This window comes from Coregonus clupeaformis, chromosome 9, assembly GCF_020615455.1.
Source record: "Coregonus clupeaformis isolate EN_2021a chromosome 9, ASM2061545v1, whole genome shotgun sequence".
NCBI classification, from domain to species: domain Eukaryota; kingdom Metazoa; phylum Chordata; class Actinopteri; order Salmoniformes; family Salmonidae; genus Coregonus; species Coregonus clupeaformis.
Window position 1 is genome coordinate 16,310,902 of NC_059200.1, and position 27,311 is coordinate 16,338,212.

The 27,311-nt window shown below is 43.1% G+C and overlaps 1 protein-coding gene across 1 annotated transcript in view; it reads right to left on the minus strand.

The window, feature by feature from the left end:
* Nucleotides 1-27,311, minus strand: part of LOC121573380 (phospholipid-transporting ATPase IC) — a 54,407-nt gene that overhangs the window by 6,281 nt on the left and 20,815 nt on the right. The window contains exons 7-26 of the mRNA XM_041885317.2: nucleotides 27,183-27,255; nucleotides 27,013-27,083; nucleotides 26,423-26,505; nucleotides 24,428-24,586; nucleotides 24,019-24,107; nucleotides 20,710-20,900; nucleotides 20,014-20,222; nucleotides 19,730-19,773; nucleotides 19,474-19,630; nucleotides 19,009-19,197; nucleotides 18,694-18,806; nucleotides 18,204-18,368; nucleotides 16,222-16,333; nucleotides 15,814-15,889; nucleotides 15,574-15,706; nucleotides 7,745-8,033; nucleotides 6,253-6,476; nucleotides 5,587-5,670; nucleotides 4,548-4,793; nucleotides 4,227-4,365 (exon numbers count right to left, since the gene is read on the minus strand). Coding sequence (XP_041741251.1) covers nucleotides 4,227-4,365; nucleotides 4,548-4,793; nucleotides 5,587-5,670; nucleotides 6,253-6,476; nucleotides 7,745-8,033; nucleotides 15,574-15,706; nucleotides 15,814-15,889; nucleotides 16,222-16,333; nucleotides 18,204-18,368; nucleotides 18,694-18,806; nucleotides 19,009-19,197; nucleotides 19,474-19,630; nucleotides 19,730-19,773; nucleotides 20,014-20,222; nucleotides 20,710-20,900; nucleotides 24,019-24,107; nucleotides 24,428-24,586; nucleotides 26,423-26,505; nucleotides 27,013-27,083; nucleotides 27,183-27,255 — 2,846 coding nt within the window. The remainder of the gene's footprint in view (nucleotides 1-4,226; nucleotides 4,366-4,547; nucleotides 4,794-5,586; nucleotides 5,671-6,252; nucleotides 6,477-7,744; nucleotides 8,034-15,573; nucleotides 15,707-15,813; nucleotides 15,890-16,221; nucleotides 16,334-18,203; nucleotides 18,369-18,693; nucleotides 18,807-19,008; nucleotides 19,198-19,473; nucleotides 19,631-19,729; nucleotides 19,774-20,013; nucleotides 20,223-20,709; nucleotides 20,901-24,018; nucleotides 24,108-24,427; nucleotides 24,587-26,422; nucleotides 26,506-27,012; nucleotides 27,084-27,182; nucleotides 27,256-27,311) is intronic.

The following is a 27,311-nucleotide window of genomic DNA, read 5'->3' on the forward strand; positions in this document are numbered from 1 at the left end:
GCCACAAGGGCTACCCGCGTCGCGGCTTGTGTTCAAACTGTCAAGGAAACCTGGCTAGCTTGATCGCTAGCTAGCAGCTAGGCTAGCTGCGTCGCCAAGCAGCAGCTCGTCAGACCAGGGTTTGGCAGCATCCCTGGACAGATAGTAGCGGTCCCAGCAACTGAGGCTAACCGCGTTGCGGAAATTCAAATTAAACTTTACCAGTACATCTACACATTTGGGGGCACAGAAAGAAAGCAAAAGGGATTGCTTCTTTAGAACAGTGATTCCCAAACTGTGGGGCATGCCAGTCGGCAGGGGGGCCCCACAGTTTGGGAACCATTTTTCTAAAGAAGCTTTCCCTTTTATTTTTTTATTAAGGAACTCAGTCCAGCTTTCAACTTACTCCTGAAAGTTGTAATAGTAGAATACACAAGGTACAATTTCAAAATTGGGTAGTGCATCAGCAGTTTTCCTCTTGTCATGTCAGTCACTGCATACCTTAGAGAGCTATTTATAACGTGTTAGAAATGTCCAGATCAACTAGCCCATGTCAGCTAACGTCTTTTAGCCCATTGACTTTGTTGTAATGTTTGAGTCACTCAGATATCACATGAACACACATAAGAAATGGCAAAATGTGTAGAATTGTAGGAACTTCGCTTAAAAACTGAAAAATTCTCTGTACCTCGTGACAAAATGTGTGGAATTGCAGGAAATGAGCTTTAAAATGGCAACAACAACAAAAAAAGTATCCATCCCATGGCCAAATGGATTTGCTTTAAACCTGCAAAATATTCCCTCTGCCAACATGAGTTTGTGTCATGCTTGTGCCCTTAGAAATAGACATGGGGCACGTACACAGGGGGGAGCAGGGAGTTCCCCAATGCTGGAAGGGGGGTCTGAGTGAAAACGTTGGGGATCCCCTGCTTTAGAAGATCAATGATCATAGCAATGAATGAATGACTGATCTCTTGTCGTCGCTCACAAACTTGACGCTCTCAAAGAAACCTAATATTCCACAAATGACTTGGTAATTTCAATGACAGGTTTTTCTATCAACATTTTAGGTTTTTATAATAAAACGAATGTCTTCACAGGGTTAAATATTAGTTTCTAGAACACAACATGTGCTTCAAAAGCAGCTAGAATCCATATGGGCCCAATATGTATTTAATAATATCTCAATCAATAAAAAAAATATACAGTGAGGGAAAAAAGTATTTGATCCCCTGCTGATTTTGTACGTTTGCCCAATGACAAAGAAATGATCAGTCTATAATTTTAATGGTAGGTTTATTTGAACAGTGAGAGACAGAATAACAACAAAAAAATCCAGAAAAACGCATGTCAAAAATGTTATAAATTGATTTGCATTTTAAATGAGGGAAATAAGTATTTGACCCACTCTCAATCAGAAAGATTTCTGGCTCCCAGGTGTCTTTTATACAGGTAACGAGCTGAGATTAGGAGCACACTCTTAAAGGGAGTGCTCCTAATCTCAGCTTGTTACCTGTATAAAAGACACCTGTCCATAGAAGCAGTCAATCAATCAGATTCCAAACTCTCCACCATGGCCAAGACCAAAGAGCTCTCCAAGGATGTCAGGGACAAGATTGTAGACCTACATAAGGCTGGAATGGGCTACAAGACCATCGCCAAGCAGCTTGGTGAGAAGGTGACAACAATTGGTGCGATTATTCACAAATGGAAGAAACACAAAAGACCTGTCAATCTCCCTCGGCCTGGGGCTCCATGCAAGATCTCACTTCGTGGAGTTGCAATGATCATGAGAACGGTGAGGAATCAGCCCAGAACTACACGGGAGGATCTTGTCAATGATCTCAAGGCAGCTGGGACCATAGTCACCAAGAAAACAATTGTTAACACACTACGCCATGAAGGACTGAAATCCTGCAGCGCCCGCAAGGTCCCCTTGCTCAAGAAAGCACATATACAGCCCCGTCTGAAGTTTGCCAATGAACATCTGAATGATTCAGAGGAGAACTGGGTGAAAGTGTTGTGGGCAGATGAGACCAAAATCGAGCTCTTTGGCATCAACTCAAATCGCCGTGTTTGGAGGAGGAGGAACGCTGCCTATGACCTCAAGAACACCATCCCCACCGTCAAACATGGAGGTGGAAACATTATGCTTTGGGGGTGTTTTTCTGCTAAGGGGACAGGACAACTTCACCACATCAAAGGGACGATGGACGTGGGCATGTACCGTCAAATATTGGGTGAGAACCTCCTTCCCTCAGCCAGGGCATTGAAAATAGGTTGTGGATGGGTATTCCAGCATGACAATGACCCAAAACACACAGGCCAAGGCAACAAAGGAGTGGCTCAAGAAGAAGCCCATTAAGGTCCTGGAGTGGCCTAGCCAGTCTCCAGACCTTAATCCCATAGAAAATCTATGGAGGGAGCTGAAGGTTCGAGTTGCCAAACGTCAGCCTTGAAACCTTAATGACTTGGAGAAGATCTGCAAGATCCCTCCTGAGATGTGTGCAAACTTGGTGGCCAACTACAAGAAACGTCTGACCTCTGTGATTGCCAACAAGGGTTTTGCCAACAATGGTTTTGCCACCAAGTACTAAGTCATGTTTTGCAGAGGGGTCAAATACTTATTTCCCTCATTAAAATGCAAATCAATTTATAACATTTTTTGACATGCGTTTTTCTGGATTTTTTTGTTGTTATTCTGTCTCTCACTGTTCAAATAAACCTACCATTAAAATTATAGACTGATCATGTCTTTGTCAGTGGGCAAACGTTCAAAATCAGCAGTTAAGTTTGCCGACGACACAACAGTGGTAGGCCTGATCACCGACAACGATGAGACAGCCTATAGGGAGGAGGAAAGAGACCTGGCCGTGTGGTGCCAGGACAACAACCTCTCCCTCAACGTGACCAAGACAAAGGAGATGATTGTGGACTACAGGAAAAAAAAGAGGACTGAGCACGCCCCCATTCTCATCGACGGGGCTGTAGTGGAACAGGTTGAGAGCTTCAAGTTCCTTGGTGTCCACATCACCAACGAACTATCATGGTCCAAACACACCAAGACAGTCGTGAAGAGGGCACGACAAAGCCTATTCCCCCTCAGGAGACTGAAAAGATTTGGCATGGGTCCTCAGATCCTCAAAAAATTCTACAGCTGCACCATCGAGAGCATCCTGACTGGTTGCATCACCGCCTGGTATGGCAACTGCTTGGCCTCCGACCGCAAGGCACTACAGAGGGTAGTGCGTACGGCCCAGTACATCACTGGGGCCAAGCTTCCTGCCATCCAGGACCTCTATACCAGGCGGTGTCAGAGGAAGGCCCTCAAAATTGTCAGACTCCAGCCACCCTAGTCATAGACTGTTCTCTCTGCTACCGCACGGCAAGCGGTACCGGAGTGCCAAGTCTAGGTCCAAAAGACTTCTCAACAGCTTCTACCCCCAAGCCATAAGACTCCTGAACAGCTAATCATGGCTACCCGGACTATTTGCACTGCCCCCCCACCCCATCCTTTTACGCTGCTGCTACTCTGTTAATTATTTATGCATAGTCACTTTAACTCTACCCACATGTACATATTACTTCAACTACCTCAACTAGCCGGTGCCCCCGCACATTGACTCTGCACCGGTACCCCCCCTGTATATATAGCCTCCCTACTGTTATTTTATTTTACTTCTGCTCTTTTTTTCTCAACACTTTTTTTGTTGTTGTTTTATTTTTACTTTTTTGTTAAAAATAAATGCACTGTTGGTTAAGGGCTGTAAGTAAGCATTTCACTGTAATGTCTGCACCTGTTGTATTCGGCGCATGTGACCAATAAAATTTGATTTGGGATCAAATACTTTTTTCCCCTCACTGTATATCTGGTGCTCCTAGATTTAATGTTGTACCAGTGCTACCAATGATTTTTTTTTAAATGCTGTGCCCTGATCGTCATCACCACCATCACTGACAAGAGCCTTATGGCCTGGGTCATGTTCATTAGAGCACAACATTTTAAAACGTTTTGCAACGAAAAACAAAACATTAGCGTCTCTTATTGGACAGGTACAGATAGACTCTCCCTGTTTCAGTCCGTTTGTAGGAGCCAAACGGAAACCAACAGCTTAAACGGGGGCGGCACTAACCTGAACTTTTCAATAAGAAACGGCCATTTTTGTTGTAAAACTTTTTTTTACTTGCAAAACATTTCGCTACGGTGTACACTGATGAAAACACCACAGATATTAAGCAGAACTCACCGGTGAAGGTGAAGGTTGATGGGAAGATGACGTGGATTCCTGCACTGTGGATATCGAACATGATCCCGAAGTATATGGCTATACTGCAGAGGACAGCGAAGCAGTTCACAAAGGTCCAGTAGGACGTCTCCAGAGATATCTGGAGAGAACAGAAGAGACACAGGAAAATAAAACAACTCTACATCACTTGCTAACAGCTATAAAATCGGTCTCTTATCAGTCTTGCATTTGAGCTGAACAGTTTTATAAAAAGAACAGCTGGGAATCAATCAACTAACCAATCCAACCAACTAATCAATCAACCAATCATTCTCCAGCTACCTGCAGGTTGACGGTGAAGATGAGAGACGAGGCCATGACCACAGCGAGGGATTGGTAGTCGGAGGGTGCCTCTCCGTCCTGCCCCATGGTCTGGAGGAACGCTCCGTACGGGATGAAGAATATCACCAGAGAGGTGAAGATGCCGTGGAACAGACTGATGAAGAAATTCTTGTAGTTGAACAGCGCCCCCTGCTGACCAGGGAGGTATAACTTGGGGAACTTTCTACTCAGTTTGTCGTTCACGTCCTTCAAAAGGAAACAGGAAATAGAAATGACATATTAGCTCAGGGGTTCTCAAACTTTTACTGCACTCAACCCCAAATTGACACTTGAAAATGCAGGGGACCCCACTTGGAAAAATGATATTCCCTAGTTAACGCTGTGTGTTCATATTACCTCAATTTTAGTTCACGCATTTTAATAGTGTAAAACGTCCTTAGTTGACACTAAGAGGTTGTGTTCTATAACCATTTGAAGACAAAAGTATTTGTTTGATAAGAAGATTAAATATTTTCTCAGGGCTCCCAATTTACATTTCAGGAGATCCCACACAGGGCTGAGGAAGACGTCAGCTTGACGTCGAAACATCAGTCACCTGTACTAATCTTGAAGAACAATGTATTAAAGTGACCTTGTATTAAAGTGACCTAAAATAAATAAATCTGTATTTATGCTCCAACTCCTTTTTACCTCAAATTAATTAGTACTTTCTGGAAGTTTTTCTTGGTAAGCCTCATGCTTTTTGTCATTGTTGTTGAGCAACCCTCCTTTCCTTTGTTTGCTTTAGCGCGACGGCCTCCTGAACTCAGAATTAGTTAAACATTGTCCCCTTCAGATCATACGACACATATGAGTCATTGAGTGATGAAACAACAAAGGATTTTGATTCAATGTTCACCATTAAAAATACGTAGAGAACAAATTCAAAATTGTAACTATGTTATTTTATGCTATATATTCATTTTAATAAGAGGTAATAACACCAAGACAAATGTTTTGGACGTCAGACCATCGCCAGTGCGTCAATATTAAAGCTTACCTGATCCAACAAGCCAACCAACAGGACAGGAAGGGAGCTGTACATCACGTTGTACAAAGTAATGAACCAGTCTTCATAGGCAACCTGGAGAGTTAACAAAAAATCATAAATAAAATAATATAATTCATTCTTCTGTCATCAAATACATGTCCACATTTAGGATAAATGATCTTTACCATAGTAGATGTTACGGAAAGGTACAAAAGCAATTGGGGGTTTTTGAAGTCAGTCTAGATAAGTGGTCAATGAATACGTGAAAATGCAGTTTAGACAGCCAGCGAGACTGCTACTGTCTGTTATCCATCCTGCTGCCTAGTCACTTCACCTCTACTTATATGTACATGGCTACCTCAAATACCATGTACCCCTGCACTCCGTTCCCCCTTTAGTGCACTCCGTTCCCCCTTTAGTGCACTACTTTTGATTTTTTCCCCATAGGGCACTATGTAGGGCCCAACCCCATTCCTGGAGACCTACAGTCACTTCAACACTAACATACCTGATTATATTAATTAGCTGGCTGCTAAGCTACATCAGGTTAGTTACAACTGGGGTTGGAGTGAAAACCTACAGGAGGGCAGATCCCCAGGAACAGGATTTGGCAGCCCTGATATAGGAAACAAGTTTCCATTTGGTACACACCCTACCTCTAGAACATTCCCTCACCTGAGCTGAGAACCCACTGAAGAAGGAGTACCAGAAGTGGACCAGGGTGAAGGCAAAGTTCTTGAAGAAGAAGAAGCGGAGGAACTTGCACATGCGGATGTAGGACCAGCGGCCGTGCACCAGCAGGAGACGCTCCAGGTAGCGGAACTGAGCGAAGGCATAGTCACTGGACATCACCGCCTGCATGCCCTCCTGACCGGATATACCCACACCGATGTCTGCAGCTGGAGCGAGAGAAGGTGGAGGTGGAGAGACATTATCATTATAACTATTACTTTTAAATATTACTGTTAGTCCCACCGTTGTTGTTATGTACTTGGACAACGTAAGTGATTTAACTTGCCATGTCAATACAGTCTATTGAATTCAAATGTAATTGAACTGGGCGAGAGAGAGAGAGACAGCGAGAAGTATAGATGGAGTGAGAAAGGGTGAGAGAGAGTGTCAGTAATGGTGTAGGGCAGGGTTTTCCCAAACTCGGTCCCAGGGCACCCCATGGGTTTTTGTCCTAGCACAGCTGATTCAAAGAACCAATTCATCATCAAGCTTTGATAATTTGAATTAGCTGTGTAGTGCTAGGGCAAAAAACCGGGGGGGCTCAGGACCGACTTTGGGAAACCCTGGTGTAGGGGATCCATTTGAGCAGCGCGAGGAGCAGAATCGATCTCAAACATCACATAAGTATACATTTAGTTTGAAGTAAAATGGGATCAAGAGTATAATAATAATAATATGCCATTTAGCAGACGCTTTTATCCAAAGCGACTTACAGTAATGCGTGCATACATTTTTTGTGTATGGGTGGTCCCGGGGATCGAACCCACTACCTTGGCGTTACAAGCGCCGTGCTCTACCAGCTGAGCTACAGAGGACCACATATTATTATTATTATTATTTATAAATGCCTCACGATCTTAGTTCAACAGTCGTACTCCATCAGAACCCAGAATATTAGCTTGTTTTACTCCAATGTTTGTAAACAATGTAAATGTAAATAATATAATAATATGCCATTTAGCAGACGCTTTTATCCAAAGCGACTTACAGTCATGTGTGCATACTTTTTTTTTTGTGTATGGGTGGTCCCGGGGATCGAACCCACTACCTTAGCGTTACAAGCGCCGTGCTCTACCAGCTGAGCTACAGAGGATAGCCTCAAACACAGCTGAGCTACAGAGGATAGCCTCAAACACAGCTGAGCTACAGAGGATAGCCTCAAACACAGCTGAGCTACAGAGGATAGCCTCAAACACAGCTGAGCTACAGAGGATAGCCTCAAACACAGCTGAGCTACAGAGGATAGCCTCAAAACCATGGATAAAACTATCATTTTGATATCAGTCAGTTGCATCCACAGCAGTCTATGAATAAAAAAAATTACTTTAATTAATTAGCTTTGTAATTTTTTTTCAATTAAGGATTCTAGCTTTAACAATTACTAATAAATGATTAATCATTTAAAAAGTAAAATCAAATAAATATCCTTCCGTACTCTTGATCATGTTGACGTCGTTGGCTCCGTCTCCGATGGACAGCGTGACGGCCTTCTTATATTTCTTCACCAGACTGACCACGTTGGCCTTCTGTTTGGGCGTGACACGGCAGCAGATGACCGCTTCACACTCGCACGCCATGTTCACAAAGTCCACCTGACGAGTCTCCTTCTCCCAGTCATCAATTGGCTGGGCGGCATCCAGGGGCGTGGTGGAGGCAGGTCTCTTACCAAGCCGCTTCAATCGAAGACGGCGACGCTTCTTTTTCTTCTCGTATAAGATCTCGTTCTGTGCGGAGAGAGAGACAGAGAGAGACACTCTGGGTATGTACATAGTCAATGGTAGGCTTCGATGAGACTCCTATGGTAGGTACACCTATAGCTCATATCTTGGCAGTAGTACTGTAGACTACTTTATCACTGACCTCAACCCAGAGTCTCTCAGAGCGTTCACAGTCAGGCCACTGACACCCCTATCAGACCACAGCAAGATCACAGTCTACTTGAACAGAGCAATACTCAATCATGACACATCAAAGCCAAATGAACTGAATAATATTAAGATATGCTATAGATGAAAGGAAAGTAGCGTATAAACTTACCAAAAAAACAATTAGGCAACAACAAATTCAATCCCTTTCAGACAACTTCCTGGACAAAACGTTTCACTGTAATAGTGAAGGTGTAAACCTAGCAGTAGAAAACCTAAAACAGTATATTTGACCTCTCAGCTTCCCTATCAAATCTAAAAATGTCTAACAGAAAACCAAAGAAAATTAACAACAATGACAAATGGTTTGATGAAGAATGCAAAAACCTAAGAAAGAAATTGAGAAACCTATCCAACCAAAAACATAGAGACCAAGAAATCCTGAGCCTACGCCTTCACTCTAGTGAATCAATAAAACAATACAGAAATACCCTACGGAAAAAGAAGGAAGAGCACGTCAGAAATCAGCTCAATGCAATTGAAGAATCCATAAACTCTAACCACTTCTGGGAAAATTGGAAAACACTAAACAAACAACACGAAGAGTTATCTATCCAAAATGGAGATGTATGGGTAAACCACTTATCCAATCTTTTTGGCCCTATAACAGAGAACAAACAGCAAAAACGATCAAATACAAATCTTAGGATCAACTATTAAAGACTACCAGAACCCACTGGATTCTCCAATTACATTGAATGAACTACAGGACAAAATACAAACCCTCCAACGCAAAAAGGCCGGTGTTGTTGATGGTATCCTCAATGAAATTATAAAATATACAGACCAAACTCCAATTGGCTATACTTCAACTCTTTAACATCATCCTTAGCTCTGGCATCTTCCCCATTATTTGGAACCAAGGACTGATCACCCCAATCCACAAAAGTGGAGACAAATTTGACCCCAATAACTACCGTGGGATATGAGTCAACAGCAACCTTGGGGAAATCCTCTGCATTATCATTAACAATTAATATATTAATTAACAGCAGACTAGTTTATTTCCTCAGTGAAAAAAATTTACTGAGCAAATGTCAAATTGGCTTTTTACCAAATTACCGTACGACAGACCACGTATTCACCCTGCACACCCTAATTGACAAACAAACCAAAACAAAGGCAAAAGTCTCCTCATGCTTTGTTGATTTCAAAAAAGCTTTTGACTCAATTTGGCATGAGGGTCTGCTATCCAAATTGATGAAAAGTGGTGTTGGGGGGAAAAACATACAACATTATAAAATCCATGAACACAAACAACAAGTGTGCGGTTAAAATTGGCAAAAAAACACACATTTCTTTCCACAGGGCCGTGGGGCGAGACAGGGATGCAGCGTAAGCCACACACTCTACAACATATATATAAATGAATTGGCGAGGGCACTAGAACAGTCTGCAGCACCCGGCCTCACCCTACTAGAATCTGAAGTCAAATGTCTACTGTTTGCTGATGATCTGGTGCTTCTGTCCCCAACCAAGGAAGGCCTACAGCAGCACCTAGATCTTCTGCACAGATTCTGTCAGACCTGGGCCCTGAAAGTAAATCTCAGTAACACAAAAATAATGGTGTCCAAAAAAGGTCCAGTTGCCATGACCACAAATACAAATTCCATCTAGACACCGTTGCCCTAGAGCACACAAAAAAACTATACAAACCTCGGCCTAAACATCAGCGCCACAGGTAACTTCCACAAAGGAAGGATCGGACTAAAAAATACTTGAATCAGTTATAGAACCCATTGCCCTTTATGGTTGCGAGGTCTGGGGTCCGCTCACCAAACAAGAATTCACGAAATGGGACAAACACTATATTGAGACTGCATGCAGAATTCTGCAAAAATATCCTCAGTGTACAACGTAAAACACCAAATAATGCATGCAGAGCAGAATTAGGCCGATACCCGCTAATTATCAAAATCCAGAAAAGAGCCGTTAAATTCTACAACCACATAAAAGGAAGCGATTCCCAAACCTTCCATAACAAAGCCATCACCTACAGAGAGATGAACCTGGAGAAGAGTCCCCTAAGCAAGCTGGTCCTGGGGCTCAGTTCACAAACAGACCTCACAGAGCCCCAGGACAGCAACACAATTAGACCCAACCAAATCATGAGAAAACAAAAAGAGAATTACTTCCCATATTGGAAAGAATTTACTAATAAACTGAGCAAACTAGAATGCTATTTGGCCCTAAACAGAGAGTACACAGTGGCAGAATACCTGACCACTGTGACTGACCCAAAATTAAGGAAAGCTTTGACTATGTACAGACTCAGTGAGCATAGCCTTGCTATTGAGAAAGGCCGCCGTAGGCAGACCTGGCTCTCAAGAGAAGACAGGCTATGTGCACACTGCCCACAAAATGAGGTGGAAACTGAGCTGCACTTCCTAACGTCCTGCCAAATGTATCACCATATTAGAGACACATACTTCCCTCAGATTACACAGACCCACAAAGAATTCGAAAACAAGTCTATTTTGGATAAACTTCCATATCTATTGGGTGAAATACCGGTGTGCAATCACAGCAGCAAGATTTGTGACATGTTGCCACAAGAAAAGGGCAACCAGTGAAGAACAAACACCATTGTAAATACAACCCATATTTATGTTTATTTCTTTTCCTTTTTGTACTGCACATCATTATAACACTGAATATAGACATATGACATTTGAAATGTTTTTATTATTTTGGATCTTGTGAGTGTAATGTTTAATGTTAATTTATTGTTTATTTCACTTTTGTTTGTTATCTATTTCACTTGCTTTGGCAATGTACGTGCCAATAAAGCCCTTACATTCTGAGAGAGAGAAAAACATGCACATTTAGAAAACAATCTTGATGTACCTCAATTCGAAGCCATCCCTATTTGGTAAAAGACCAAGTCCATATTATGACAAGAACAGCTCAAATAAGCAAAGAGAAACGACAGTCCATCATTACTTTAAGACATGAAGGTCAGTCAATCCGGAAAATGTCAAGAACTTTGGAAGTTTCTTCAAGTGTAGTCGCAAAAACCATCAAGCGCTATGATGAAACTGGCTCTCATGAGGACCGCCACAGGAAAGGAAGACAGAGTTACCTCTGCTGCAGAGTATAAGTTAGAGTTACCAGCCTCAGAAATTGCAGCCCAAATAAATGCTTCACAGAGTTCAAGTAACAGACATCTCAACAGCAACTGTTCAGAGGAGACTGCGTGAATCAGGCCTTCATGATTGAATTCCTGCAAAGGTCAGAAATGTACATACACTCAATTAGTATTTGGTAGCATTGCCTTTAAATTGTTTAACTAGGGTCAAACGTTTCGGTTAGCCTTCCACAAGCTTCCCACAATAAGTTGGGTGAATTTTGGCCCATTCCTCCTGACAGAGCTGGTGTAACTGAGTCAGGTTTGTAGACCTCCTTGCTCGCACACGCTTTTTCAGTTCTGCCCACAAATGTTCTATAGGATTGAGGTCAGGGCTCTGTGATGGCCCCTCCAGTACCTTGATTTTGTTGTCCTTAAGCCATTTTGCCACAATTTTGGAAGTATGCTTGGGGTCATTGTCCATTTGGAAGACCCATTTGCGACCAAGCTTTAACTTCTTGACTGATGTCTTGAGATGTTGCTTCAATATATCCACATAATATAATATGCCATTTAGCAGACGCTTTTATCAAAGCGACTTACAGTCATGCGTGCATACATATTTTTTTTTTTTTTTTTTTGTGTATGGGTGGTCCCGGGGATCGAACCCACTACCTTGGCGTTACAAGCGCCGTGCTCTACCAGCTGAGCTACAGAGGACCACATCATTTTCCTTCCTCATGATGCCATCTATTTTGTGAAGTGCACCAGTCCCTCCTGCAGCAAAGCACCCCCACAGCATGATGCTGCCACCCCTGTGCTTCACGGTTGGGATGTTGTTCTTCGGCTTGCAAGGTACCCCCTTTTTCCTCCAAACATAACGATGGTCATTACGGCCAAACAGTTATATTTTTGTTTCATCAGACCAGAGGACATTTCTCCAAAAAGTACGATCTTCGTCCCCATGTGCAGTTGCAAACCGTAGTCTGGCTTTTTTATGGCGGTTTTGGAGCAGTGGCTTATTCCTTGCTGAGCGGCCTTTCAGGTTATGTCAATATAGGTCTCGTTTTACTGTGGATATAGATAATTTTGTATCCGTTTCCTCCAGAATCTTCACCAGGTCCTTTGCTGTTGTTCTGGGATTGATTTGCACTTTTCGCACCAAAGTACGTATGACGGCTGCGTGGTCCCATGGTGTTTATACTTGCATACTATTGTTTGTACAGATGAACGTGGTACCTTCAGGAGTTTGGAAATTGCTCCCAAGGATGAACTAGACTTGTGGAGGTCTACAAAAAAATAAAAATATTGGCCGATTTCTTTTCATTTTCCCATGATGTCAGGCAAAGAGGCACTGAGTTTGAAGGTAGGCCTTGAAATACATCCACAGGTACACCTCCAATTGACTCAAATGATGTAAATTAGCCTATCAGAAGCTTCTAAAGCCATGACATCATTTTCTGGAATTTTCCAAGCTGTTTAAAAAGGCACAGTCAACTTAGTGTATGTAAACTTCTGACCCACTGGAATTGTGATACAGTGGATTATAAGTGAAATAATCTGTCTGTAAACAATTGTTGGAAAAATTACTTGTGGCATGCACAACGTAGATGTCCTAACCAACTTGCCAAAACTATAGTTTGTTAACAAGAAATGTGTGGAGTGGTTGAAAAACGAGTTTTAATGATTCCAACCTAAGTGTACGTAAACTTCCGACTTCAACTGTATATATATTTTTTATGGCACACGAGACATGTCTGATTCGCGCCCGTCTCAGTGGACTAATCCATTGTGGAGGCCGCGCGGATGGCAGAGTCCAAGAAGAATGTGTGTGGCTAAGATGCACAATGCACTTCTCTCTCCAGAATGCTCTCCCTCCTGCCAATTTGTGCACATTTGTTTCATAACGTCATTGTGTGAATTTTTTGCATTTGATTGTTAGTGTCTATCAATTCCTCCATTACATATATCACCAGTACACTTACCGTTATTTCCCATAATTTTGAATCTACAATGTTATTTTGGTTACGGTCATTTCTGTTAATACATTAAATATATTATTACAGTCTTTTACCATTCTCGTTGTCAGAGTGGACACGTTGTTTGCAGAGCGCACAACCTAGGCTACACTTGTGAGAAACAAGTTTTTGTTCATTTCATTCCATTTATGAGTTTTGTCAATTTATTAATCGTCTTTTGTTTGGAGCACTCCTGTCACGCATTGAAGTAGATACCTGGCCTGCTCGTCAATGTGCCCATTTGGGGATCTGATAGTATTTCTGATTGTCTTAACTCACCACCACTAATGAACTGTGGAGCTTCGCAAAGTAATGTTGTTTTCTTCACCTCAAAACACCAAGCAAACAAAGTTTGATTTTACATCCATTGAGAATGACAATAGTTCCTCAATGTATTTGAAAAATCTGGGAAGAATGTATTTTGGGAAGAATGTAATGCTCTGATCCAGTGGAAACGTCATAAAATAGGCCTACCTGATTACCTCTTATCCCTGCACGAATAGCCTAAAGATGTATCTGTCTTTCTCCCTTCTGATAACCAGGTGGCGAATCGCATCTCTGCATGTCTGGCAGACATAGTGTGGATGACGGATCACCACCTCAAGCTGAACCTCCGCAAGACGGAGCTGCTCTTCCTCCCGGGGAAGGACTGCACGTTCCATGATCTCGCCATCACGGTTGACAACTCCGTTGTGTCCTCCTCCCAGAGTGCAAAGAGCCTTGGCATGACCCTGGACAACACCCTGTCGTTCTCCGCTAACATCAAGGCGGTGACCCGATCCTGTAGGTTCATGCTCTACAACAATCGCAGAGTATGACCCTGCCTTACACAGGAAGCGGCACAGGTCCTAATCCAGGCACTTGTCATCTCCCATCTGGATTACTGCAACTCGCTGTTGGCTGGGCTCCCTGCCTATGCCATTAAACCCCTACAACTCATCCAGAACGCTGCAGCCCGTCTGGTGTTCAACCTTCCCAAGTTCTCTCACGTCACCCCGCTCCTCCGCACACTACACTGGCTTCCAGTTGAAGCTCGCATCTGCTACAAGACCATGGTGCTTGCCTACGGAGCTGTGAGGGGAACGGCACCTCCGTACCTTCAGGCTCTGATCAGTCCCTACACCCAAACGAGGGCATTGCGTTCATCCACCTCTGGCCTGCTGGCCCCCCTACCTCTGCGGAAGCACAGTTCCCGCTCAGCCCAGTCAAAACTGTTCGCTGCTCTGGCACCCCAATGGTGGAACAAGCTCCCTCACGACGCCAGGACAGCGGAGTCACTCACCACCTTCCGGAGACACTTGAAACCCCACCTCTTTAAGGAATACCTGGGATAGGATAAAGTAATCCTTCTACCCCCCCTTACCCCACACCCCCATAAAAATAAATAAAAATATTGTAAAGTGGTTATCCCACTGGCTTTAAAGGTGAATGCACCAATGTGTAGGTCGCTCTGGATAAGAGCATCTGCTAAATGACGTAAATGTAAAAATGTCTGGAGCTCTCTGGCACGGGAAACTCAGAGGGCCCAGAATATTTTATACAATGTTGCTAGTGTGAGCTTCTGGTGATAGTTGATGCAATGTTTCAAGTTTGTTGCAGGCAGGCCATGCGTAGCCAATGTGATTTATAGGATGTTTATTTTTAAATCAGGATATTTTCTACCTGCAATGTTTTTATTTGTTGGCTTTATGTAGGCTATTTTTACATAGTTGGCAATGGTAATAGAAGTACGTTTTTAGATTTGTATTTTCATTTTGATAGAATTTTGATTAACAACATGACAATGATTTTGAGACATGTTATTATAAATTAAATGAAACTGTTCCACGAAAATGTGCATATGAAAACCATAACTGGCACGCAGATTGGTATAAATGGTGAGATAAATTGGCATTCCACATGAAAAAGGTTTGCCGACCCCTCGTGTAGCCGATTACCGGTACCTTCCAGAGTAACACAGAAGGCCAACAGGAGCGGGAGAAGCGGATGGTCGGGTCAAGTACAGTTTATTTTATTTTATTAGTGTTATCTTGATCTCTGGCTCCCTCTTGAGTCACTGTTTTATTTCATCAAACAGTGCGCTTAAAGCGTCAGACAAGCTCAATGCATATAGTTGATTTTACTCAAACACATACGGTGTGTCTATATATGGAAAAATACACGACTTTCGGACGACCAAGATTTGTTTTCAGTCGGGGACAGCCCTAAGTTGAATAGTAAGACCAACTATGATGCAGTCGGCTCCTACACTCACCAGCCAGCCTCCAGTGATGATGAGGGCGTTCCTGCCAGGCTCGGGGAAGAACGGATCCGGTACCTTCTTCCTGGTCCGACCGAAAGCAGGCGGCTGGTCCCTTCTGTTTGCCTGTCTGATCCGCAGCTTCTCACTGTCACAAACACATTTTCATTTGGGGGTTAAAAATAACACACTGTATATCAACAAGATGTATATTTGATCCCAGAGGATATAAGTATCATTTAAAACCAAACCTACTTGACATCCTCTCCATAGTGGACCTGCATGTCATCGGTAAGCAACTCACAGGAATAGCCAATGTTCTCAGCCGTTTCTGCAAGGGAGGAAATGTCTCCATGTTTCTTTCCATCCCAGACATCAATACACATTTAATCCATCAAGCTGCAGACTCAGTGAAGTAGCAGCACAAGAGAAGGTTTGATCGCAACACTTAAAATCAACAGTAAAACATTGTTGGGAGGTAAACATGGCACCCTAAGGTGCATTACTATGAGCCCTGGCCACCATCTAGGGAACCCCAGTCTCTGGTTGCATAGAGATGAACATTCCAGATGCTCTCCCACCACAGAGGCTGGCCATCACGGAGACGCCGCCCCTGAGAACATACCTCTTCTCTTTACTCTCTTTTTCCGTCTTTTCTCTCACCTTTCTTATCTCCAGTGAGAACCCAGATCTTGATGTCAGCCTTTGCCAGCTTGGCGATGGTCTCAGGAACCCCGTCCTGTAGCTTGTCCTCGATGGCAGTCGCTCCAATCATCTGCAGATCAGGACAAAACAACGCTAACGTGTCTCTTTTAAAGAGTAGAAGGAATCAGCAACTTTTGGGCGAGCCAAAGCTCTGAACAGCATGTATGTCAAAAATAACTATTGGAACTTGTAGAATATACAGTGCATTCGGAAAGTATTCAGACCCCTTCCCTTTTTCCACATTTTATTATGTTACAGCCTTATTCTAAAATGTATATATATTTTTTTATAATCTCAATCTACACACAATACTCCATAATGACAAAGCAAAAACAGGTTTAGATTTTTTTGCTAATTTATTAAAAATAAAAAAAACAAAATATCACATTGACATAAGTATTCAGACCCTTTGCTATGAGACTCGAAATTGAGCTCAGGTGCATCCTGTTTCCATTGATCATCCTTAAGATGTTCCTACAACTTGATTGGAGTCCACCTGTGGTCAATTCAATTGATTGGACATGATTTGTAAAGGCACACAACCTGTCTATATAAGGTCCCACAGTTGACAGTGCATGTCAGAGCAAAAACCAAGCAATTAGGTCAAAGGAATTGTCCGTAGGACTCCGAGACAGGATTGTGTCCAGGCACAGATCTGGGGAAGGGTACCAAAACATTTCTGCAGCATTGAAGGTCCGCAAGAACACAGTGGCCTCCATTATTCTTAAATGGAAGAAGTTTGGAACCACCAAGACTCTTCCTAGAGCTGGCTGCCGGCCAAACTGAGCAATCGGGGAGAAGGGCCTTGGTCAGGGAGGTGACCAAGAACCCGATGGTCACTCTGACAGAGCTCCAGAGTTCCTCTGTGGAGATGGGAGAAGCTTCCAGAAGGACAACCATCTCTGCAACACTCCACCAAATCAGGCCTTTATGGTAGAGTGCCCAGACGGAAGCCACTCCTCAGTAAAAGGCACATGACAGCCCGCTTGGAGTTTGCCAAAAGGCACCTAATGGACTCTCAGACCATGAAAAACAAGATTCTCTGGTCTGATGAAACCAAGATTGAACACTTTGGCCTGAATGCAAAGCGTCACGTCTGGAGGAAACCTGGCACCATCCCTACAGTGAAGCATGATGGTTGCAGCATCATGCTGTGGGGATGTTTTTCAGTGGCAGGGACTGGGAGACTAGTCAGGATCGAGGGAAAGATGAACGGAGCAAAGTACAGAGAGATCCTTGACGAAAACCTGCTCCAGAGCACTCAGGACCACAGACTGGGGTGAAGGTTCACCTTCCAACAGGACAACGACCCAAAGCACACAGACAAGACAACGCAGGAGTGGCTTCTCAACAAGTCTCTGAATGTCCTTGAGTGGCCCAGCCAGAGCCCGGACATGAACCCGATCGAACATCTCTGGAGAGACCTGAAAATAGCTGTGCAGCAACGCTCCCCATCCAACCCGACAGAGCTTGAGAGGATCTGCAGAGAAGAATGTGAGAAACTCGACAACTAGAGGTGTGCCAAGCTTGTAGCGTCATACCCAAGAAGACTCGATGCTGTAATCGCTGCCAAAGGTGCTTCAACAAAGTACTGAGTAAAGGGTCTGAATACTTATGTAAATGTGATAATTTTTTATTTTGAATAAATGTGCCTACATTTCTGAAAAAATGTTTTTGTTTTGTCATTATGGGGTATCGTGTGTAGATTGATGAGGGGAAAAAAAACAATTTAATCAATTTTAGAATAAGGCTGTAACGTAACAAGATGTTGAAAAAGTCAAGTGGTCTAAATACTTTCCGAATGCACCGTATTCTACTACCCAAAAAGATATGACATAGATTTCAGTGAATCAGTCCTTTAAAAATAGGCCCTAGATTTAACTGACACATTTGTTTAGCTCATTATCATTATCTGTAGCAGTAATGGGAGAGCGTCCTACCATGAGGTTGCTCTCAATCTGTTCATACACTCTGTCTAGAGCAGCCTCCCTGTTGCCCATAGCAACACTGGCGGCCTTGTGCTTCTTAGCCCAGGCATCAAACTCCTGCTCGCTGATGTCCTTATAGCACAGACACAGGGTCCGGAGAGTCTCGTTAGCAAAGATCTACAACGGAAGAGAAGGTTTTTTTTTTTTGGTTTAGGTTTATTTGAACATCTTGGCACATATGGCAGACGTGCACAGGATGGAATTACTTGAATGAGAACCAATGAATACACAGGTACAGGGGGATATATAAAAAGGTGCATTTTCACCATTGTGAAACTACTGGAGCCAAGCTTCATTCAATAAGTGACCAACCAAAAAAGTCTAGAATGTCCTAGCTCAAAATACAACCACACAAGTGCTTCATAGTCTGGCCCCTACTACTCTACATAGACTGAAAACCATCCAGTACATATAGCCTATTAAAAAGACATCAGTGACTTACGTCCAGAGCAGTCTGGGTCACTTCCTTGTATCTGGAGTTAGGAGAGAGGCGTTCGTAGATGACCGTGTCCGCTCCTTTGCAGTACAAACGGATCCGACCGTCAGGGAACCTCACTGTCAGAGAGAGAGAGAGAGAAGACTGCATGTTAGGTAGATGGGTCCCAAAAATCCAGGTCGGTTTGAAGATTTCCAAGTCATCAAGGAATAAGCAGAGAGGGAATCCTCCAACTAGGACTTCCAATAAACCTCAGAACTTCCCAGAGCTTTACAACCCACGAAGGGACACCATGGTCACAGTCTTAAAACAGTCACTCACGGATGATGGACATGCGTTTGCGGTCGCTGTTAAAGTCGAGCAGGGCCAGCATCTCGTAGGTCATCTCCTGGTCCATCTCGCTGATGGTGATGGTGTCCTGGGTACGGGACAGGAACACAAAACCAAAGTTCCTGGCGGCCGTCACCAGAGCCCCCTCGTCAGGAGAGGCTGCCTGGTACACCAACTCATCTGAAGACAACAGACGCACATCAAGTCTGGGGCCACAGCACCATGGTACTCTAAAGGAAGGCCACCTAGTCTTCCTAGGTGTGTTCAATTAACAGGACTATCACATACTGTATGTGTGTGATCAGTGATTTCTGAACTGACCATCAATAAATCAGCCAATTATTGATTGAACTTTGACCTCTATCAACACTATGCAGTTGATTGAACTTTGACCTCTATCAACACTATGCAGTTGATTGAACTTTGACCTCTATCAACACTATGCAGGTGTCTCACCTTCTTTCTGCTCCACCATGACAGTGTGACAGAGAGACAGCAGTTTGAAGAACTCCAGGGCGTTTTTGTCCTTCTTGGACTGGATGCAGGCCACCAGGGAATGATCCAGGTACTCAAACTTCCTGTCCGCGTGCTTGTTCCAGGTGAAGTCCACTGGCTGTGAAGGACAGGGGGAAATAAATAACCATCAAGACAACGCCATAGATGAAGCACTGTATGTGTCAATCTGAATAAAAACACAGTTTGTCAAATGTACCCTTCCACGATCCAGAGTTACACCCTCAGAATTAGTAGGGTCACCTGAAAAATGAAAATATATGAATAATCATGTCATAACACAAGCTTCTAAACAATGTTTACAGGTGAAATCTGTTTAGTTCAAAACAATGCAGAGTTGACCATGATGTCCATTCAAGCAAGACTTGAGGTACCAGACCTTAAATGGTCATTTGGCAATGACAACAACCTTGACAATGACAGCACAATCAGATCTGGGAACACCAGGCTACATTATAGCCAGGATAAAACAATTAGTCTTACCAAAGGTGCGTCCAGCGATGGTGCACTTCTTGAAGGCCATGATGTTCTGTGTGAGGGTACCGGTTTTGTCTGAAAAAATGTATTCGATCTGACCCAGTTGTTCGTTGAGGGTGGTGGTGCGGGCCTTGGCTGGGGTGTCTTTCTCCTGGTAATACATCTGAAGGTCCCAGTTGATGAACTTAGACTGGCCCAAACGAATCACCTCCACACTGGACAGAGGAAATTGGAAATATATTTAACCTTTATTTAAAAATCAGGAAAGACCCTTGATTAGAAACCTATTTTGTAAGGGGGGACCTGAAATACTCTCATCATGACTCAATTCATTATTATTATTACTACTACCTCAGGTACATGGGTGTTAGGATACTAGATACTAAGAGATAATATGACAGTTCTGATTCTTTGACTAAATAAAGCCCTCTGTAAAAGCAGGTGGTAGACGGTACAATAAAGAGATTGGTCGTGTGCAGTAGGCAGAAAACGTTTTGAAACAGAATAAAAACAGCGAAGTTCTACACAAACTTGTTCCAATAAGAACACCGATTTCTGTTTTCCGTTGCAAAAAGTTTTGCTACGACGTGCCCTACTGAACACTTGCCTGGGTTTGAGAGTGACTCACCCAGAGACACATCATTATTAGAACAGGTATCCCTATTCAAGTCAATGCGTCTTTGATTCTATTTCTATACTCACCTGACGTAGAGGGAGATGGGCACCATGGTATTGAGCACGATGATGTATCCCCAGAAGCTGAGGAAACCTCTGTAAGAAGCAGTCTGGTCCTTACCGTCATTCAGATACCAGGCTTTGCTGCCTACCTCCTCATACCAGAAGGTGTTTCCGATGGCCAGGCCAGCACACAACAGGACCAGGATTACAAAGATCTGGAGAGGGGAAGAGAAGGAATTGAATCAGCTTTTCGACAGTGTTTCCACTCGCTCTATTTTTCCATCTCTATTTGTATTTATTACGGAGCAGCTGCTACTCTTCCTGGGGTCCAGCAAAAAATAAGGCAGTAATGTACCTTATAATACAATTTTTAAACATTAAAATACATTTTACAACAGATTTCACAATACATTAAGAGTGTGCCCTCCGGCCGCTACTCTACAACACACAATCCATGTATATTTGTCTATTGTGTGTATGTGTGTGTGTGTTTGTACCGGTGTGTGTGACTCTTCACAGTCCTCGCTGTTCCATAAGGTGTATTTTTTTATTGTGATTTTACTGCTTCTGTGAGTCACTTGATGTGGAATAGAGTTCCATGTAGTCATGGCTCTATGTAGTACTGTGTGCCTTCCATAGTCTGTTCTGGACTTGGGGACTGTGAAGAGACCTCTGGTGGCATGTCTTGTGGGGTATGCATGGGTGTCTGAGCTGTGTGCTAGTAGTTTAAAAACAGACACCTCGGTGCATTCAGCATGTCAACACTTCTTACAAAAACAAGTAGTGATGAAGTCAATCTCTCCTCTACTTCGAGCCATGAGAGATTGACATGCATATTATCAATGTAAGCTCTATGTGTACATTTAAGGGCCAGCTGTGCTGCCCTATTCTGGGCCAGTTGTAATTTTCCAAGGTCCCTCTTTGTGGCACCTGACCACACGACTGGGCAGTAGTCCAGGTGAGACAAAACTAGGGCCTGTAGGACCTGCCTTGTTGAGATTGTCGTTAAGGCGGCACAGCAGCGCTTTATGGACAGACCTCTCCCCATTTTAGCTACTGTTGCTTCAATATGTTTTGACCACAGGAGGACGTGCTCATGGTAATGGCTGGAGTGGAATCAATGGAATGGTATTAAATACATAAAAACACATGGTTTCCAGGTGTTTGATGCCATTCCATTTGGTCCCTTCCAGACATTATTATGAGCCGTTCTCCCCTCAGAAGCCTCGAATGGTTTTGACCATAACCGTTTACAATCCAGGGTTACTCCAAGCAGTTTAGTCTCCTCAACTTCCACATTATTAATTACAATACTTAGTTGAGGTTTAGGCTTTAGTGAATGATTTGTCCCAAATACAATGCTTTTAGTTTCTGAAATATTTAGGACAAATGTATTTCTTGCCACCCATTCTGAAACTGACTGCAGCTCATTGTTAAGTGTTCCAGTGATTTCACTCACTGTAGTAGTTGACTTGTATAGTGTTGAGTCATCCACATACATAGACACACTGGCTTTACTCAAAGCCAGTGGCATGTCGTTAGTAAAGATTGAAAACAGTAAGGGGCCTACATAGCTACCCTGGGGAATTCCTGATTGTACCTGGATTATGTTTGAGAGGCTTCCATTAAAGAACACCCTCTGTGTTCTGTTAGACAGGTAACTCTTTATCCACAATATAGCAGGGGGTGTAAAGCCATAACATATAAGTTCTTCCAGCAGCAGACTATGATCGATAATGTCAAAAGCCACACTGAAGTCTAACAAAACAGCCCCCACAATCTTTTTATCATCAATTTCTCTCAGCCGATCAGTCATTTGTGTAAGTGCTGTGCATGTTGAATGCCCTTCCCTATAAGGGTGCTGAAAGTCTGTTAATTTATTTACTGTAAAATAGCATTGTATCTGCATTTTAAAAAGTTTACTAAGGGTTGGTAACAGGCTGATTGGTCGGCTATTTGAGCCAGTAAAGGGGGCTTTACTATTCTTGCGTAGCGGAATTACTTTTGCCTCCCTCCAGGCCTGAGGCCACACACTTTTTTGTAGGCTTAGATTGAAGAGATGGCAAATGGGAGTGGCAATATTGTTCGTCATCATCTACAGTAATTTTCCATCCAAGTTGTCAAACCCCGGTGGCTTGTCATTGTTGATAGACAACAATAATTGCTTCACCTCTTCCACACTCACATTACAGAATTCAAAATTACAACGCTTGTCTTTCATAATTTGGTCAGTTATACTTGGATGTGTAGTGTCAGCGTTTGTTGCTGGCATGTCATGCCTGAGTTTGCTAATCTTGCCAAAGAAAAAATTATTAAAGTAGTTGTATAAATATCAGTGGGTTTGTGATGAACGAGCCATCTGATTCAATGAATGATGGAGCCGAGTTTGCCTTTTTGCCCAAAATTTCATTTAAGGTGCTCCAAAGCTTTTTACTATCATTCTTTATATAATGTATCTTTGTTTCATAGTCTAGTTTCTTATTTTTGTTCTCAGTCATTTTATTAATGGGTGCATGCTTATTAGTAACTGGAGTAAGACATTTCATAAATGTGTCAAGTGTAGCGTCTGGTTGCTCCCCATTACACACCAGCAAATATTCTTTACATCAACATAGGACCTCTTAGTTTCTACATAATGTGTGAAATGCTTGATAATGTATGCGATATCAACAGAGAGGTATATTTTCTGGGTGACCTAAATATTGACCAGTAGCTTGTGTAGGATTCCTCAGGAGCTTGTGTAAATTCATTAACTTGTTTGCTAAAAGTAGCCACTTCGCCCCTGTAGTCCTCTGCAAGCAAACAGTGGATACATTGAAAGACCGGGCGCTCCACATTGTCCAGGAATAGAGCAAAAATAAACAGCTCCTGCAGCGTTGAAAACGTTCAATAGCGACCTCCATTTGAGACTGCCGGCTAGCTAGGCTAGCTGGGTTTCCGTGTCTCTCTCCTTACAGGGAATTCTCAACTAAGTGAACGAAAACAGCACACACAAACCCTGCTAGCTTGATACTGAGAGCTATCAGCTAGGCTAGTAGCTAGCTACGGCAAACAACTTAAGACTTTTTGGTCTGGCAGGATCCCGGGACAGACAGTAGCAGTCACAGCAACTGAAAATAACTGCGTTATGTGATCCAAAATCCATAAAAACAAATACATAAACCAAGCTTTGCGAGCAAACACTGTCACAACTTTACACAAAAACAATAAACCGAGGTCTCTCATTCAGCGTTCAACATACGTCGCGCTCTGATGTAAATGGCTGTTAACAGACTCAATTTCATAAAAGGGTGAAATATTGTGAGGTGTAGTGGATGATTTAATATCACTTACAGTGTACACCATGTAGTTCATCAATTCATCGATTTTAGTCCTCTTGAACCTGGTCTTACCACCATTCCTCATGATTTTAGTGTCAGCGCCTACATCAAAACAGTCAACAAACAGATGAGTAAGGGGTTTTGCATGAGATGAAGTCCAAGACGGCATATTTACATTATTGCATGCCCATGTTGTTGGTGTGTGAAATATTTGAAAAGGTGTGTGACGTATTTACCTGAAAAGATGTCTGTGTGTGGTGGGTGTGTCAAATCAAAAAAGTTATTCGTCACATGCTTCGTAACCAACAGGTGTGGACTAACAGTGAAATGCTTGTGTGTGTGTGTGTGTGTGTGTGTGTGTGTGTGTGTGTGTGTGTGTGCGCGCATATCAATTGGTTCTGAAAGGTGTGTGAGGTATTTACCTGCGAAGATGACCAGTCCGTGACACTCATCCGTGTTTCTGATCCTGCATCCTCTCAGCATCATGTTGTCCAGATCCAGAGGGAATCGGTCCTTCCTCCAGCGCATGGTCCCAGTGAACTTATCCAAACGGTTGTTCGGCTCCTCACACACAATCATGGCTGTATGGGGGAAACAAGGGAACAGTAACCACACACTATCATGGCTGTATGGGGGAAACAAGGGAACAGTGACCTCACTATCATGGCTGAATGGGGGAAACAAGGGAACAGTAACCACACACTATCATGGCTGTATGGGGAAACAAGGGAACAGTAACCACACACTATCATGGCTGTATGGGGAAACAAGGGAACAGTAACCACACACTATCATGGCTGTATGGGGAAACAAGGGAACAGTAACCACACACTATCATGGCTGTATGGGGAAACAAGGGAACAGTAACCACACACTATCATGGCTGAATGGGGAAACAAGGGAACAGTAACCACACTATCATGGCTGTATGGGGGAAACAAGGGAACAGTGACCACACACTATCATGGCATGGGGAAACAAGGGAACAGTAACCACACACTATCATGGCTGTATGGGGAAACAAGGGAACAGTAACCACACACTATCATGGCTGTATGGGGGAAACAAGGGAACAGTAACCACACACCATCATGGCTGTATGGGGGAAACAAGGGAACAGTAACCACACACTATCATGGCTGTATGGGGGAAACAAGGGAACAGTAACCACACACTATCATGGCTGTATGGGGGAAACAAGGGAACAGTGACCACACACTATCATGGCATGGGGAAACAAGGGAACAGTAACCACACACTATCATGGCTGTATGGGGGAAACAAGGGAACAGTGACCACACACTATCATGGCATGGGGAAACAAGGGAACAGTAACCACACACTATCATGGCTGTATGGGGAAACAAGGGAACAGTAACCACACACTATCATGGCTGTATGGGGGAAACAAGGGAACAGTAACCACACACTATCATGGCTGTATGGGGAAACAAGGGAACAGTAACCACACACCATCATGGCTGTATGGGGGAAACAAGGGAACAGTAACCACACACTATCATGGCTGTATGGGGGAAACAAGGGAACAGTAACCACACACTATCATGGCTGTATGGGGAAACAAGGGAACAGTAACCACACACCATCATGGCTGTATGGGGGAAACAAGGGAACAGTAACCACACACTATCATGGCTGTATGGGGGAAACAAGGGAACAGTGACCACACACTATCATGGCATGGGGAAACAAGGGAACAGTAACCACACACTATCATGGCTGTATGGGGAAACAAGGGAACAGTAACCACACACTATCATGGCTGTATGGGGGAAACAAGGGAACAGTAACCACACACTATCATGGCTGTATGGGGAAACAAGGGAACAGTAACCACACACTATCATGGCTGTATGGGGAAACAAGGGAACAGTAACCACACACTATCATGGCTGTATGGGGAAACAAGGGAACAGTAACCACACACCATCATGGCTGTATGGGGGAAACAAGGGAACAGTAACCACACACTATCATGGCTGTATGGGGGAAACAAGGGAACAGTAACCACACACTATCATGGCTGTATGGGGGAAACAAGGGAACAGTAACCACACACCATCATGGCTGTATGGGGGAAACAAGGGAACAGTAACCACACACTATCATGGCTGTATGGGGGAAACAAGGGAACAGTAACCACACACTATCATGGCTGAATGGGGATTCTCTCTCCCACCCCCTCTCCAAAATACACACATTTTATATTACATTTTTGTCATTTGCAGGTGCTCTTCTCCAGAGCGATCTACAGTTACATCATTTGATTGTAGCGATTTACAGTTAGTGCATTCATCTTAAGACCCACCACACATAAGTAAATAAATGTACAGTATCTAACGTTATCTGTTAGTAAAGGCGGCCAGTACACACTTTATAGTACAGCAGTATATTACCATCAAACTGTGCCAGCTGGCGCTCCTCCTGCAGTCTCTCGTCTGTCACTTTCAGACCCATTTTAAACTTCAGATTGGTTTCCCTGCAAAACAATAATGTACATTGACATTTCAGTGGACTTTTCGGGCACAAATCCAGTATATAAAAACGGGAACATCTGTACATTGTACACAGGGACAATAACCTGATCCTTAACTGAACCATGCTGGGCTTTTGATAGTATTGTTTGACTAACGAGTTATCTAATCTACAGGCTGAAGCAGCCGGTGACAAGTCAAAACCTTTTTTATCTCACTTCACCTCTACATTTTAATGTTTACACAAAAGCACGTTCTGGCAACGTAATTTCTCATGTCACTAAGGGGTAGTTATTGACAAACGCAATATGAAATTACAGATTACACACAAAAAAAAGGTTTTAAGACCTGGTCTGTGTCCCAAATGGCACTGTATTCCCTATACGGGATAGCGCACTACTTTTGACCAATGGCCCATATGGCACTGGTCAAAAAAGTAGTGCACTATATAGGAGAATATGATACCATTTGGGACAGAACCATAAATTAACATTTATTGGAGAACATCTTACCCGTCGAGCTCGGCTGTTTCAACATAGCAAAGACTGTTGGGGTTTGAACTGGACAACAACAGAATGTCGGCCTGAGTGAAAACGAAAAGCAAATAGATCAAAATACTGTAACTGAATTATATAAAATGGCTGGTTTGGTTTATAGCCAGAGAACAAATGTGTGACATTACCGGGATGTGATCATTTTTCTTCAAACGAACCACATCACCGACATGTATATTCATCCACTTCGACACTTGAAACCTGGTTTGGAAAAGAAGTTTCAGTCAGCTATTCAGATGTTCAAAACATGAAGTTTG